This window comes from Anomaloglossus baeobatrachus, chromosome 1, assembly GCF_048569485.1.
Source record: "Anomaloglossus baeobatrachus isolate aAnoBae1 chromosome 1, aAnoBae1.hap1, whole genome shotgun sequence".
NCBI lineage: Eukaryota > Metazoa > Chordata > Amphibia > Anura > Aromobatidae > Anomaloglossus > Anomaloglossus baeobatrachus.
This window is the reverse complement of record NC_134353.1, coordinates 384,293,486-384,310,375: the sequence shown is the minus strand read 5'-3', so window position 1 is coordinate 384,310,375 and position 16,890 is coordinate 384,293,486. Positions and strand designations below refer to the sequence as shown.

Below are 16,890 nucleotides of genomic sequence, written 5' to 3'. Positions count from 1 at the left end.
ATTTCAAGGCTCGTCTACAGTTTGCTCATGATCACTTGGAGGACTCTGAGACAGACTGGTTCAAGGTTCTCTGGTCTGATGAGACCAAGATCGAGATCTTTGGTGCCAACCACACACGTGACGTTTGGAGACTGGATGGCACTGCATACGACCCCAAGAATACCATCCCTATAGTCAAGCATGGTGGTGGCAGCATCATGCTGTGGGGCTGTTTCTCAGCCAAGGGACCTGGCCATCTGGTCCGCATCCATGGGAAGATGGATAGCACGGCCTACCTGGAGATTTTGGCCAAGAACCTCCGCTCCTCCATCAAGGATCTTAAGATGGGTCGTCATTTCATCTTCCAACAAGACAACGACCCAAAGCACACAGCCAAGAAAACCAAGGCCTGGTTCAAGAGGGAAAAAATCAAGGTGTTGCAGTGGCCTAGTCAGTCTCCTGACCTTAACCCAATTGAAAACTTGTGGAAGGAGCTCAAGATTAAAGTCCACATGAGACACCCAAAGAACCTAGATAACTTGGAGAAGATCTGCATGGAGGAGTGGGCCAAGATAACTCCAGAGACCTGTGCCGACCTGATCAGGTCTTATAAAAGACGATTATTAGCTGTAATTGCAAACAAGGGTTATTCCACAAAATATTAAACCTAGGGGTTGAATAATAATTGACCCACACTTTTATGTTGAAAATTTATTAAAATTTAACTGAGCAACATAACTTGTTGGTTTGTAAGATTTATGCATCTCTTAATAAATCCTGCTCTTGTTTGAAGTTTGCAGGTTCTAACTTATTTGCATCTTATCAAACCTGCTAAATCTGCAGGGGGTTGAATACTACTTGTAGGCACTGTAAGTAAACATAGATAATTACTTACAGTTACAAGCAAAAGGGTAACAATGATTTGAGCTTTTGACTTTCAGGCTCCTTATCTCACCATATACTACAGCTTTGAGTGTGAGACTATCTTCATTTTATAGACAATCATCTTGGCTATCTCATACATAGATTTGACTTGCAACTATTTAGCATATGATTAGTTATGCAGCTTCTTGTCATGTCATTGCATTGTTACTATTTTGCTCCTAAAAATCTACATTACATTTTTTATTATTTTGTTAATATTTTGTAAAACTCCTTCAGCTTTCAACACTGCCTGAATCTTTCTGTTTAAAAGAACTGAAGTCTCAGTGGTTGATACCTTTAAATGGCTAACTGAAAAGATGGTAATAATAGCAAGCTTTCGAGACTACTCAGGTCTCTTCTTCAGGCTTAACATAACACAAAATCTGAAGAGTCACATATTTATACACAACAGGACATAGAATGGGGCAGTAAATAAAACAAGTTATGTGAAGCAGAACTATCACTATGGCAAGAGGACAGACTGTTGTGGCCATAAATATTGCTGCAGTTCAGTGTGAAAGTTTTATTATCCTCTGATTAGGGTCTGGTCCAGGGCTGTGATGCCCTCCGGATGGTCTGAGGAGCACATCTCTTGATGTAAAAAGACATGAATCCATGAGACACATCTTTCTGGGCATGCTCTCCATCAGATTCATGCATGTCTCTACCGAAATCTGATCCCAGGTCTCTTTTACAGGGTCCCAATGTTGGTGCATACTAGTCAACTCTCTAGGGTATGTATAAAGCTTTTTTTCAACACTACCCACAAGTGTATGATTGGGTTGAGATCTGAGGACTGTCGGGGCCAATCCAGCACCTCTACTACATTGTCATTGACCCACTTCTTCGCCAATGTTGACGTATGCTTTTGGTCGTAGTCTTGCTCGAACATTATGTCGTCCTATTTAAAACAGATAGTGTATGAAGTAACTCATCTTGTAGGATACTCACTTATACTGTATATGTACCCCAAAATGTTGTCCATGAAAACTACAACCCCTCTTATTAATTGCTCATGCAGATGTCTGTGCCAATCGGTCCGAGGATGGACTGTTAATGCACAGAATGGCCATAGCTTTCTATGAGGCTGTAAGGCTTTAGTCGGGAGACTTGCGGGCAATCCATGCATTGCAGTCCGAGATCGGACTGATATCCACGGACATCTGAATGAGCCCTAATAGACAAAACATTGGGATATATGCACATGACATCTTTTTTCCTCCTGAAAACGTTCTAACTAAATGCTCAATGGAATGAACACATTCATTTCTATGTAAAAAAAACTTGCATTCATGTATTCAATATTTTAAGCATATTTTAACTGCTGCAAGTTTCTAAAGACCTCAAGTGGTTAAAAGAAGTGAACTGGCCATTCTTCACTCTGAAGATGCTCTATACCTTATAATGGAAGTCAATGGTACGTTTCAATTAATGCCCGGGCGTCTGACCAAGCATTTTGCCAGAGATTTTGTTTGAAAAACACAGCAAAAATTCTGGAAAAACATCAAAAATATGTCAAAAATCGTTGAGAAAGTGTTTTAAAACAACAACAAAAATGCTAAAAGAGATACTAGAGAAAAAAAATGGCAACATTCCCTGAAGCGTCTTCCTTTTGAAAGACTCGTTGAGTTTGCCCACCGGGAAAAGACGTTGTGTGCACATACCCTTAGGATGACTTTGTAGATTATGATACATTGTGTCCCATCCACATATTACAGTACTTTATAACCAAATGTACCTAGTGTCACCGGGTAGTGTGATGTGTAGAATACTGTATATAGTACGCTTCTTTATTACTAGCATATGCATTCATATGAAGCCAATCCGTGTGCACGACAGCTGATATACAGTATACTGTAACTAAATAATGATATCATGTTACTGTGCATGTTATGACATAACGGGTAGATCAGACGGGAATTGTACATGTCAGCAGGCAGTGTTTGCCCTATATTGCCTGGCTTGAAGGCAATGATAAGACAAGATAAGGGTTGCCTAGTCACCACTTCCTGATTTTATGCACATACTGTATATTATAGGCACGTTATACATCTGGTCAGCAGAATAAAATATAAGGGTTCATTCACACTCTCACGAGCCTATTATACTCAGTGGTAATTATTCTGATAGCATGACGGTGAGGTTTCCAGCAAATGACACAGCACTGGTCTGAAACACAAGCCCTGGTGCAGCATGGGCAGCCTGCTTTATCAGTGGCACACACAAAGCCATCTCTGGCAATTGTTTTGTGTGTTCTGTGAAACGTATAAGCCGGTATGACCTGTGACACACAAGGGACAACACATACCAGCCCTTTACTATCTCTGTCACACCCATCTAACCTCCCATATAACCTGTTCCCTGTGTCACTGCTCGCTTCCCTCTTTTCTTGGCTTTCCCATACAGAATAGAGTAAAGCGGCAACTTGTTCTCCTGCCAGCTCCTACTGTCCTGCTCCAACCTTCAGATTGCTCCCAAGTTTCAAGGTAGATATGGATTATACAGCTTTTTCTTGCACTGTACCCGACGATCGGCCAATTCTAAGTATAATATGTGTATGTGGTTGAATGAATTGTCACAAACTGTCATTGGGAGGTGCTGGCAACGGTGCTTGTGTACACGGCTAATTGGAGTGTCGACAGTTTCTAATACTACACTATCCAATGAATAACTGAAAATCTGAAAAGCTCTTGGTTATACGATCTAACACTATCCATTGCCGTGCCCTACCTATTATCTATCTATCTATCTATCTATCTATCCATCTATCTATCCCTCTATCTATCTATCGATCTATCTATCTATCTATCCTGTATATCTATCCCTCTATCTTTCTATGATCTATCTATCTATCTATCTTTATCCATCTAACTATTATCTATCTATCTATCTATCTATCTATCTATTATCTATCCCTCTATGTACACGTTTATTTCCTTTGTGTGTATTAGAACAACACAAAAAACATAGAAAAAAAGGCAAATTGGACATAATTTCACACAAAACCCTAAAAAGAGACCAGCCAAACCTGTTGGCACCCTCAACCTAATATTTGGTTGCTTATCCTTTGGAATAAATAACTGCAAATAATTGCTTTCTATAACCATCAACAAGCTTCTTACATCTCTCAACTGGAATTTTGGACCACTTTTCTTTTGCAAACTCCTCCAGGTCTCTCATATTTGAAGGGTGCCTTCTCCCAACAGCAAATTTAAGATCTCTCCACAGTTGTTCAATGGGATTTAGATCCGGACTCATTGCTGGCTACTTCAGAACTCTGCAGTACTGTTTCTATCCATTTCTAGGGCTTCTTGAAGTATGTTTGAGGTCAGTGTCCTGCTGGAAGACCCATGATCTAAGAGACAAACCGCACTTTCTAACACTGGGCAAAACATTGCGACTCCTTTGGTAATCTGCAGAATCCATGGTGCCTTGCCAACAATCAAGGCACCCAATGCCAGGGGCAGCAAAACAACCCCAAAACATATTTGAACCTCCACCATATTTGACTGTAGGAACTGTGTTCTTTTCTTTGTAGGCCTCATTCATTTTTCAGTAAACAGTAAAATGATATACTTTACCAAAAAGCTCTACCTTGGTGTTATCTGTCCACAAAATGCTGTCCCAGAAGGATTTTGGCTTATTCACGTACATTTTGGCAAACTGCAGTCTAGCTGTTTTTTTGTCTGTGTCAGCAGTGGGGTCCTTCTGGGTCTCCTGCCATAGCGTTTCATTTCATTCAAAAATGCGCACTGACACTTTCATTTAAATGTTCGCACTGACACTGATACACCCTGAGCCTGCAGGACAGCTTGAATTTCTTTGGAACGTGATTAGGGTTACTTGTCCACCACCCAGACTATCCTGAGTTGCAACTTTTCATCAATTTTTCTCTGCCGTCCATGTCCAGGAAGATTAGCAACAGTGCCATGGGTTGTAAATTTCTAGATTATGTTGTGCACCGTGGACAAAGGAACACCAAGATCTCTGGAGATAGACTTGTAACCTTGAGATTATTGATATTTTTCAACAATTTTGTTTCTCAAGTACTCACACAGTTCTCTTCTCATCTCCATGCTTAGTGCGGAGCACACAATGCAAAGACTGAGTTAACTTCTTCCCTTTTTATCTGATTTCAGGTGTGATTTTCATATTTTCCACACCTGTTACTTACTACAGGAGAGTTTGAACGAGCATCACATGCTTGAAAGAAAGTTGTTTACCCACAATTTTGGAATGATACCAACAATTTTGTCAAACCCATTTTTGGAGTTTTGTGCGAAATTATGTCCTATTTGCTTTTTTTTCTGTTTTTCTTTGGTTGTCCCAATTCACACAAAGGAAATAAACATGTGTATAACAAAATATGAGTAATGGCTATAATCTTCTGGGAGAAATACTTCATTATCTGGAACAATTTCAAGGTTGCCAACACTTTCGGCCATGAATGTATCTATCCATTTCTGTCTACTAACCTACAATTTACAAGCAAAAAAAAAATGTTTTTTTATTTATTATTTTTCATGTAGTTCTTTTTAGTTACTTACTCCTACATTTTCGCTCTAAAACTAAAAGAGGAAAAGATATATTATTTGGTGATATACTATATTTGCACAATGTAAATACAGGTGTTTAGACAGTTTTCTTTGTAGTTATTGCTATTTGGGACTTACAGTAGCTGTCATGTTCACGGCATAGTATATATGTATTTTGTATTCCTATGCTACCTCTATATCATTAACACCCCCAAATTACCTCCTACCCTTAAAATAAACACATCTAAATTTTCTAAATGGCAAAAATGTGTGGTTTCCATGATCCATCACTTTCTATGAAAAGCAAACAGCTTGACAATGTTACATCATTGGTTACCCAACCGCTTCACAGCACTCAATGAGCTGGGGTCTGCCTATCTCCATCTCCCACACACTAGACACATCATCCTCCCTCGCTAGCTGCCACAACTGGCTCCCCAGATTACTGCTTATCTTCTTTTCACCTTCATGTTTGAATTGGCTCAACATTTAGGGGTGCTTCACACATAGCGAGATTGCTACCGAAATCGCTGCTACGGCACGGTTTTGGTGACGCAACAGTGACCTCATTAGCGATCTCGCTGTGTGTGACACTGAGCAGCGATCTGGCCCCTGCTGCAAGATCGCTGCTCTTTACACACAGCCCTGGTTCGTTTTCTTCAAAGGCGCTCTCCCGCTGTGACGCACAGATCGCTGTGTGTGACAGCGAGAGAGTGATGAAATGAAGCGAGCAGGGAGCAGGAGCCGGCATCTGGCAGCTGTGGTAAGCTGTAACCAGGGTAAACATCGGGTAACCAAGGTGGTTACCCGATATTTACCTTAGTTACCAGCCTCCGCAGCTCTCACGCTGCCAGTGCTGCCGGCTCCGGCTCTCTGCACATGTAGCTGCAGTACCCATCAGGTAATTAACCCGATGTGTACTGTAGCTAGGAGAGCAAGGAGCCAGCGCTAAGCAGTGTGCGCGGCTCCCTGCTCTCGCGGTTATGATCGCTGCTGCTTCTGCTGTGTTTGACAGCTAAGCAGCGATCATAACAGCGACTTACAAGGTCGCTGTTACGTCACAGAAAATGGTGACATAACAGCGACCTCGTTGTCGCTGTCGCTTAGTGTGAACCAGCCCTTACTTGGGAGTCGACCTGCCATTAAGCTATTGTCCCCCAACTTAGTCCACACCTTACGTAAAGCTTAAGGCTATGTCCGCACGTTGCTTTTTACCTGCTTTTTACCTGCTTTTTTGCTGCTTTTTCAACTGCAGCGTTTAATGCCAAAATGGTTGTGTTCTGCTTTTCAAGCAAAGTCTATGGGAATTTGGGTTTCTTGTCCGCACTATGCAGTTCAAACTGCAGCCTTTTTGTTGCAGAACTTTGGTCAAAAACTCAGCTTTGCAGTGCAAAACCCAAATGGCAAAAACAATTGGGTGGGTTTTCTTGTCAGCAAAGGATAAATACTGATGTCCGACTCTCTCAGTTCTTCTTATAAAGCCCCTAATTTCACCCATCTAATCTCCCAATTAATTGAGTCACTTTTCAAGTTGTTCCAACTACCTAACACCCAATCTTAGCTACGACAATAGCTCGCATGCCATCCACCTTTATACAGTCATATGAAAAAGTTTGGGCACCGCTATTAATGTTAACCTTTTTTCTTTGTAACAATTTGGGTTTTTGCAACAGCTATTTCAGTTTCATATATCTAATAACTGATGAACTGAGTAATATTTCAGGAATGAAATGAGGTTTATTGTACTAACAGAAAATGTGCAATCCACATTTAAACAAAATTTGACCATTGCAAAAGTATGGGCACCTCAACATAAGAGTGACATTAATATTTTGTAGATCCTCCTTTTGCAAAAATAACAGCCTCTAGTTGCTTCCTGTAGCTTTTAATGAGTTCCTGGATGAAGGTATATTTGACCATTCCTGTTTACAAAACAATTCCAGTTCAGTTAAGCTTGATGGTCGCCGAGCATGGACAGCACGCTTCAAATCATCCCACAGATTTTCAATGATATTCAGGTCTGGGGACTGGGCTGGCCATTCCAGAACATTGTAATTGTTCCTCTGCATGAATGCCTGAGTAGATTTGGAGCGGTGTTTTGGATCATTGTCTTGCTGAAATATCCATCCCCTGCGTAACTTCAACTTCGTCACTGATTCTTGCACATTATTGTCAAGAATCTGCTGATACTGAGTTGAATCCATGCAACCCTCAACTTTAACAAGATTCCCGGTGCCGGCATTGGCCACACAGCCCCAAAGCATGATGGAACCTCCACCAAATTTTACTGTGGGTAGCAAGTGCTTTTCTTGGAATGCCGTGTTTTTTTGCCTCCATGCATAACGCCTTTTTGTATGACCAAACAACTCAATCTTTGTGTCATCAGTCCACAGGACCTTCTTCCAAATTGTAACTGGCTTGTCCAAATGTGCTTTTGCATACCTCAGGCGACTCTGTTTGTGGCGTGCTTGCAGAAACGGCTTCTTTCGCATCACTCTCCCATACAGCTTTTCCTTGTGCAAAGTGCGCTGTATTGTTGACCGATGCACAGTGATACCATCTGCAGCAAGATGATGCTGCAGGTCTTTGGAGGTGGTCTGTGGATTGTCCTTGACTATTCTCACAATTCTTCTTCTCTGTCTTTCTGATATTTTTCTTGGCCTGCCACTTCTGGGCTTAACAAGAACTGTACCTGTGTTCTTCCATTTCCTTACTGTGTTCCTCACAGTGGAAACTGACAGTTTAAATCTGAGACAACTTTTTGTATCCTTCCCCTGAACAACTATGTTGAATAATCTTTGTTTTAAGATCATCTGAGAGTTGTTTTGAGGAGCCCATGATGCCACTCTCCATAGGAGATTCAAATAGGAGAACAACTTGCAAGTGGCCACCTTAAATACCTTTTCTCATGATTGAATACACCTGCCTATGAAGTTCAAAGCTCAATGAGGTTACAAAACCAATTTAGTGCTTGAGTAAGTCAGTAAAATTTAGTTAGGAGTGTTCAAATCAAGAAATTGATAAGGGTGCCCATACTTATGCACCTGTCAAATTTTGTTTAAATGCAGATTGCACATTTTCTGTTAGTACAATAAGCCTCATTTCAATCCAGAAATATTACTGAGTCCATCATTTATTAGATGTATGAAACTGAAATAGCTGTTGCAAAAACCTAAATTGTTATAAAGAAAAAAGGTTAACATTAATAGGGGTGCCCAAACTTTATCATATGACTGTATTGCCCCGCACCTGTTACCACATGGTTGTTGCCATTTTAGCTCCTAGCCAATGTCGCAATTACCCTCTATCCTACACTTACTCCCTCCCCCAAAGCTATGCTATGGACAATTCTCACCTTTTATGTATCCTCAGGCTGTCTGACCTTCATCTCTAAATTGACAGCATTACTGTTTGTGGTATTTAACATATTACATACTGTATATCCATGTCTGCAGTTCTAGACTTGTAAGCAGAAAATCAACTACATTTTTGGATAGAAATAATTGAAGTTCCAATGCTGTAAAATATTACAACCTCTTAGGGTACCTTCACACTTTAGCGATGCAGCAGCGATCCGACCAGCGATCTGACCTGGTCAGGATCGCTGCTGCATCGCTACATGGTCGCTGGTGAGCTGTCAAACAGGCAGATCTCACCAGTGACCAGTGACCAGCCCCCAGCCAGCAGCGACGTGCAAGCTGCGGACACTGGTAACTAAGGTAAACATCGGGTATGGTTACCCGATGTTTACATTAGTTACCAGCGCACACCGCTTAGCTTTGCTCTCCTAGCTACAGTACACATCGGGTTAATTAACCCAATGTGTAATGCAGCTACATGTGCAGAGAGCAGGGAGCCGCGCACACTGCTTAGCGCTGGCTCCTTGCTCTCCTAGCTACAGTACACATAGGGTTAATTAACCCGATGTGTAATGCAGCTACATGTGCAGAGAGCCGGAGCCGGCAGCACAGGCAGCGTGAGAGCTGCGGAGGCTGGTAACTAAGGTAAATATCGGGTAACCACCTTGGTTACCCGATGTTTATCTTAGTTACAGCTTACCGCAGCTGCCAGATGCTGGCTCCTGCTCCCTGCTCGCTTCATTTGTCGCTCTCTCGCTCTCACACACAGCGATCTGTGTGTCACAGTGGGAGAGCGCCTTTGAAGAAAACGAACCAGGGCTGTGTGTAACGAGCAGCGATCTCGCAGCAGGGGCCAGATCGCTGCTCAGTGTCACACACGGCGAGATCGCTAATGAGGTCACTGCTGCGTCACAAAAAACGTGACTCAGCAGCGATCTCGGCAGCGAGCTCGCTGTGTGTGAAGCACCCCTTACCAAGTTTTCAGCCTGGCAAACGTTTGCTGATTTTACTATCTCTTCATGGCCAGAGCGGGAGCTTACATACAAATCACAGGTCTCATGGCTAAAGTTCTTATTGCCCCACAATGAAAATAAAAAAATATATACCGTATATTTGATGGAGTAGGTATGGTCAAGTCTTCCAACTTTTATAAACAGCTAGAATTAAATGTATTATTATGTCCTTCTTAGGACATACGATACTCCACGATACTCCATTCATGGCCATATAGCATATGATGCACCCACCAACACACTGAGTATGATAACCTCACAATGAGTTTCACCCCACAGCCCACCACACAGTACATCCTACACAGTAATAATACCCCAAGGCATGAGATGCCCCCAAAGGGCCTTCACACAGTATAATGTCCTTATAGTTACCTCACACAGTATCATGAACCCCACACAGTGTGATGACCAGTCAGTATGATGGCCCCACTCAATATGATGCCCCCAAAGGACCCCACTCAGTATGAGGGCCCTGACAGCCCCAACTCAGTGTCATGGCCTCATGAGCCCCAAACTTAGTATAATGGTCCCCACAGCCCCTTTCACAGTATGTTGACCCCCCACAACCTGTCACTCAGTATGAAGGCCTAACAATTAATCAGTATGATTGCCCTCCCTCAGTATGATAGCATCCTATCACTATGATGCCCCCACATTCCCCCACTCAGTATGATAGCCCATACAACCCTACACTGAGCATGATGGCCCCCTCAGCGCCTCACTCAGTGTGATGGCCCTCTCAGCCCCTCATTCAATATGGTTACCTCATAGCCCCTCACTTAGCATGATGGTCCCCACAGCACCTCACTCATTATGGTGACCCCCACAGCCCACTACTCAGTATGATAGCACCCACAGCCTTCCAGTCAGTATGATGGCTCCACAGCACCCCACCCAATATGCTAGCCCTCACTTAGTATGATGGTTACCCAAGCCCCCCACACAGTATGATACATTCACAGCCCCCCATTTAGTATAATGGGCCGTACAGCCCCCCACTTTGTATGACGTCCCCTCGGTCCCAACACCACCTCTCAAATCCAACATATTCACATGCTGACTATGTGGACACCACTTAAACTGTAATGACATGCAGGAGGAGGGCCCGTAACAAGCAGCATTTGGCTCCCTGACTCACGGGCCCCATACAGACAGACAATGTGGCAGTAAGCCCTTGACCAGAGCCCATAACATAAGGAAGTCTATTATAAAATGCCATAACAAATTAGAGGGTGTAATCAGATGTTCCAAAGCTAAACACCAGCAATTTTTAGACTATATGCAGTTAGATATTATCAGATGGACTTAGGGGTACTTTACACGCTGCGACATCGCTAGCATTTGCTAGCGATGTCGAGCGTGATAGAACCCGCCCCCGTCGCACGGCCGATATCTGGTGATCGCTGCCGTAGCGAACATTATCGCTATGGCAGCGTCACATGCACATACCTGCTCTGCGACGTCGCTGTGACCGGCGAACTGCCTCCTTTCTAAGGGGGCGGTTCGTTCAGCGTCACTGTGACGTCACAGCAGCGTCACTGAACAGCCGCCCAATAGAAAACGAGGGCAGGAAATGAGCGGCCGGAACATGCCGTCCACCTCCTTCCTTCCTCCTTTTCCAGTGGACAGAGGTAAGGAGATGTTTGTCGTTCCAGCGGCATCACACATAGCAATGTGTGCTGCTGCAGGAACGACAAACAACATTTTTATCTGCAGCATCACCGATATTATGGAAATGAACTACGTGTCAACGAGCAACAATTTTGCACGTTTTTGTGCTCGTTGATCGTCGCTCATTTGTGTTACACGCTGCGATGTCGCTACCAGCGCCGGATGTGCGTCACTAACGACGTCACCCTGACGATATATCGGCAGCGATGTCGCAGCGTGTAAAGTACCCCTTAGAGTATTCTTACCTAGAACAGTATGAATTTTGATAGGAGCGCACCAATATTCTGAAATAGGAAAAGAATAATGGCAGGAAGGGTGCTACCTGGTGCGGTAGGGTGAATGGACAAAACAAGAGAAGAAAAAGCAACCGCACATGTATCAGATGCACACCAGAATATAGGATAAAAAATTGACTTTATTGTATACCAATGTTAAAAACATTTAAAAAATACAAACTAACAAGCCACCAGAGGTGGGGGCAAGAGTGCCCTGGGCGGAGCAAGTCACAACAGCATAACAATGGTAATCACATGCATGAGTACAACAATCAAAAAAACTTGCCCTGAGGAAGCCGCTTAGGCGGCGACACGCGTCGGCCTGCCTGCCCTGGGCATCCCCCTGTGCCATCTCTGTGCCTTCCTGCATAACCTTTATTAACCATTTGGGGTATTGTATTTTCCAACCAGACTTTTGTGCAGATGCTTGTTAGTACTAATTTCCTGCTACATACATAGGTTATATGCACTGTACTTTTCCATACAGGTTCAGGGAGTTTAATCAGGTTACTCGGCATGGTAATCTTCTATTTAGATTTACCCTCCTTGACGTACTTATGATGTATATTTTGGATTATTGTATCCTTTCATCACTTGCGTAATTCATGCTTTTGTGATCCTGTTTTTTGAATTATTATATTCATTCTTGCTCTCTCAAAACACTGCATATAATTGTTACTTCCATTACCCCTGGTTGTCCAGATCCAACACTGTTGGGCATTCAGTATTATATATTGGCACACCTTTTTTTCACAGCAAAAACCTTTTTTTGATTGTTGTACTCATGCATGTGATTACCATTGTTATGCTGTTGTGACTTGCTCCGCCCAGGGCACTCTTGCCCCCACATCTGGTGGCTTGTTAGTTTGTATTTTTTAAATGTTTTTAACATTGGTATACAATAAAGTCAATTTTTTATCCTATATTCTGGTGTGCATCTGATACATGTGCGGTTGCTTTTTCTTCTCTTGTTGTGTCTATTCTTACCTAGAACAACTCATTCAGAAGCAAAATACTTTGGCTACACTCTATACTGCAGAGATACCCACGTGTGGCTCGCGAGACTGTAATACAGTATGTGGCTCGCGCCTATCCTCTAGCTTGGTCCAATAGCACCTGGTCTGGCAAACAGCAATGAAAAGTAGATCTTCAGATGCTGGCTTTTGTGAGTGGCCCTGCACAGAAGAGCAAATCTGGATGTGCATATACTGGCATATACTAGGGTGGAAAGATAAATTAAGTGTTAGGTGCTAAGCTGGACATAGGATGATACCACCAGATAGAGGGAGTGATTGAGGCTGGATGCGATAGCATGGTGGAAATGCTTAATGCTAGAATATTGAATAAGTGTCAGGTGGGAACTCCTAGATGTAAGTATACTGCCCTGGTGTGATTTCTGTGGTGAAGCTTTGGCTTCATTATACCCATAATGGGAGCTTTAGAGCCCCCCATCTAACAACAATACGGATTTTACCATTTAATTAAGCCAACTGGAGTGTAGGAAAAATAATTTTACAATGCGAGAAAATAAGATTACGTTGCAGAGTTGGCATTTTCTTATTTTTGTTATATTTTTGATTGGCTTATTTAATGTAGGATTTTACTAACTAGCAGCTATCATAAGGGATTTTATTAACCAGCAGCTATCACAAGGGGAGATGAGGGTTTACAGATTTAGACAGATCCCATTGAGTTAAATAAGAGTAGTATATTTATGTTTGAAGTGCGTTCAGCCATTTTATAGGTAAATCGTATGCATAACTCACCTGCTAAGTACTTTTCAAAATTTACAAAACGTTGGTGGCCATACACTCTAAATAGATCACTATTATATATAACACAGATGCTATCACGAGTATGAGCTGTACTTTGTCCTTCCTTATCTAGCATAATAAAAAAATGTTCTTGTCTGAGTCATTCTACATATTCAATACAATGTTTAGGCAGAGTGTTGCAATCAGTGCAGTCTTGACAGTGACCAATTCCCTACTTAATAAGGGTCATTTTTCTGAGGATTTCACACCTCATGTATCTCTTTCAAAGACAAGTCCAGCAATACATTTACATGGCCTGTCTGGTCCTCCATTACTAAGAAATCATCATATAAATTGATATATCAATAGCTCCTAAGCTTTATTTGCATATCTGAAGCCTCTGTCACTCCAGCTCTATTCCCCACCCATTGCTACCTCCTCCTGCTTGGCTGATAAACAATATTCTGGGTGACTTGAGGCAAAAGAGTCGTCATTCAAGCAGGGGCAAACAGCACTGGGCAGGGAATAGAGCTAGAGTGACTAGGCTTAAGATCTACAATAACTTTTCAACTTAATTTGCATATTAGTTCAAATGCTGATTTCTCAGTAATGAAGGAGTGGACTGGCCATGTAAAGGTATAGCTTGACTTCTCTTTGAAAGAGCTACATGCGCATATAAATTCTTTGGGATGTCAAATCATGCTGACAGATTTCCTTAAATGTCCATGGCCTTAAGATGGGATTGTTGCCTTAAAAACCAGAGAGATAGCAAAGGCTCAGTTTACATTGTTGTTCCTCCCTTGCAAATTACTTTTGTTCATGAAAAGAGAAATAGTACTCTTTTCCCTTGAAAATGACACTTTGGTGGAATCTCAATAACCTCAGTAGAAGATATGGGGCCTGTTAAGCTCCCTTAATGTCAAGCAATCAACCTGTCAGGCACCTTCGATGTCAATCACTCAACCTGTCAGGCACCCTCAATGTCAATCACTCAACCTGTCAGGGACCCTCAATGTCAATCACTCAGCCTGTCAGACACCCTCAATGTCAATCACTCAACCTGTCAGGGACCCTCAATGTCAATCACTCAACCTGTCAGGCACCATCAATGTCAATCACTCAACCTGGCATGTACCTTCAATGTCAATTATTCAACCTGCCAGGTACCCTCAATGTCAATCACAACCTGTCAGGCACCTTCAATGTCAATCATTCAGCAGATCCAGGCACTGTGGCTTCTAGTAAAAGCCACACTTCTAATGTGAACAGAACAAAGAGGTTAATATTTATTTGCTAAAGCCTAAATTATAGACCCTAATTTTTTTTCAAATTTACTAAAAATATTATTGCCTTGTGAAAGCAATCAATATTAAAAAACATGTGGTCTGCAAACTAGGACAATGACCAATTTTAAATTTTTCAGTAGCATGGCAGAGCTTTGGGAAGAGATCAATTCTCCTAAAATAAGCTGTGTAGAGTCTTACTGCCATGACAGCATGGGTGGGAAGCATTATAGTACTGTATATGAATAAGCGATGATCTGCAATACCCAGCGGTGGCCACTAAGCAGGGTACGGAGTTTTGCTGTTCATTCTCCGTACATTGTTTACATCCAGCTGCCGGAAGTAATAACAGTTGATTGGTAGCAAATGGCGGGAGTTGGACCCCCTTCAATCTGATATTGATGACTTATCCTATGGATAGGTTATCGGTTAGAGTAGTGGAAATCCCCTTTAATGATAAAGTCAAAGCATTGACAATATATTGTTTAAAGAATCAACAAGCAATAATCGAATTAGTGAATCGGTGATAAATCTTTTTTACAAGAATATCTCTTTAACTTCTTTTCATGCAGAACACATGTCTTATAAAAGATTACCAAATGCCATATTGAGAGTAAAAATAACCTTTAGACATTACAGATAAAAAAAGGATACAAAATATAGACAAAAATGTTTTCTGTGCCTCTTTAAAAGATACTGAGCTTTTATTTCTCTCACGATATTCATGTCCATTCTGGATATACCCTGGTTTTCTTTGTCTCTGGATGAATTACACAATGTATCAATGTGCCATCATGCTATCAGTTGTTACATATGGAGGTTTTTATGATTCCCTGAAACCAGTCTGTTATCTTCATTAATACTACATATAGTAGTTAATGTTTGATTCCTCCCAGCATAAATTAGCAGTTGCCAATATCTTTTAGACAGAGGGTAATGGAATGTAGGACTCTGATACAATTTCTATCACATATTCTACTAATGAAATAAATTTCATGAATGCCTGATTGTGCAAAAGTGTGGATGTTAAATGTGTAGAACAAAAGATAGCAGTCTTTTTAAACCTGCAATACTATGTTTATATTGTCTCTCCAATTTAGCATGCCAAGTATATTTGCAAGGCATAGTTCAGAGATTGACTGGTGTGAAGGAAATTACCTACATTCAGAATATGTAGCAGAATACTTCAACACGGTGAGTTCCTTCAAGATTTTGCAGATTTCTGCTTTACTATCTATCCTTAAAGTGCATAAGAATTTGATGTAAGCCTTCCCTGTATGAAATGCTTATGTACAATTATTTAGCTGCTTTTTGGCTCAGTTGTGACCTTTCAAAGTTATCCCCTTTGTGTTAGATAAGTGTCAGGCTGTACTCTAAGATGTACAATAGCAGTACAGCGCAGTAATGTGGGACTGAGAGGATTCCTGAAACAATCTGAGAAGGTAGTTAGCTGGTAAACCACTAGGGGGCGTAAAAGTGGAGGAAACGTATGAGCAGGAAATTCCCTAGCAGAGTTAATACTAGTCAAGCCCACCAGATGGCAGTAGAATCGTCAGAAAGCCGTGTCACAACATGAGGTCTTGTAAGTACACAAGGGCAAAGTCTAAACGTAGTCAGAGGGAAGCAAATAGTCAGTAGCCGGGAAATCAGAGCCTAGAAGCGAGGGGGAGTGGGAAGACAAGACAGAATAAAGGTAAACAGATAAGGAGCGATCAGGGAGACAGCGGGAGAGACACTGATGGAAACAGACAACAGAGGAGGTTAACAGGTCAGGTGAACACGGAGGTGAGGAGGGGGCAGGGCAGACAACAGGTCACTCAAGAGCAGAACACAGCAGAGCCAGAAGTATCATTGGCGAAGTCCAAGAGAAACAGTGCCCTAATAAAGCAGCCTGACCTCCAGAACGAGGCAGAAAGGATTAACCCCTAACGTGACTTGCATCAGAAGTGAAACTAAAAAAAAGGCTCAGCTCCAGCTGAGCCAGGAGTCAATCATGACAATAAGGGATTACTTCCCATTTACTTGGACTCACACTGACTTCAGACAAGTGACCGAATCAGTGATCAGTAATGAATATTTATTTCTGCTCCATTCATC

At 42.0% G+C, this 16,890-nt stretch overlaps 1 protein-coding gene across 1 annotated transcript in view; it reads left to right on the top strand.

Annotated features, from left to right (window-relative positions):
• The first annotated feature begins 3,306 nt into the window (after positions 1 to 3,306).
• ACER1 (alkaline ceramidase 1) overlaps positions 3,307 to 16,890 on the top strand; it is a 46,955-nt gene continuing 33,371 nt past the window's right edge. Inside the window, exons 1-2 of the mRNA XM_075352534.1 lie at positions 3,307 to 3,389; positions 15,894 to 15,987. Of these exons, the coding sequence (XP_075208649.1) occupies positions 15,895 to 15,987 (93 nt within the window). The 5' untranslated portion in view covers positions 3,307 to 3,389; position 15,894. The remainder of the gene's footprint in view (positions 3,390 to 15,893; positions 15,988 to 16,890) is intronic.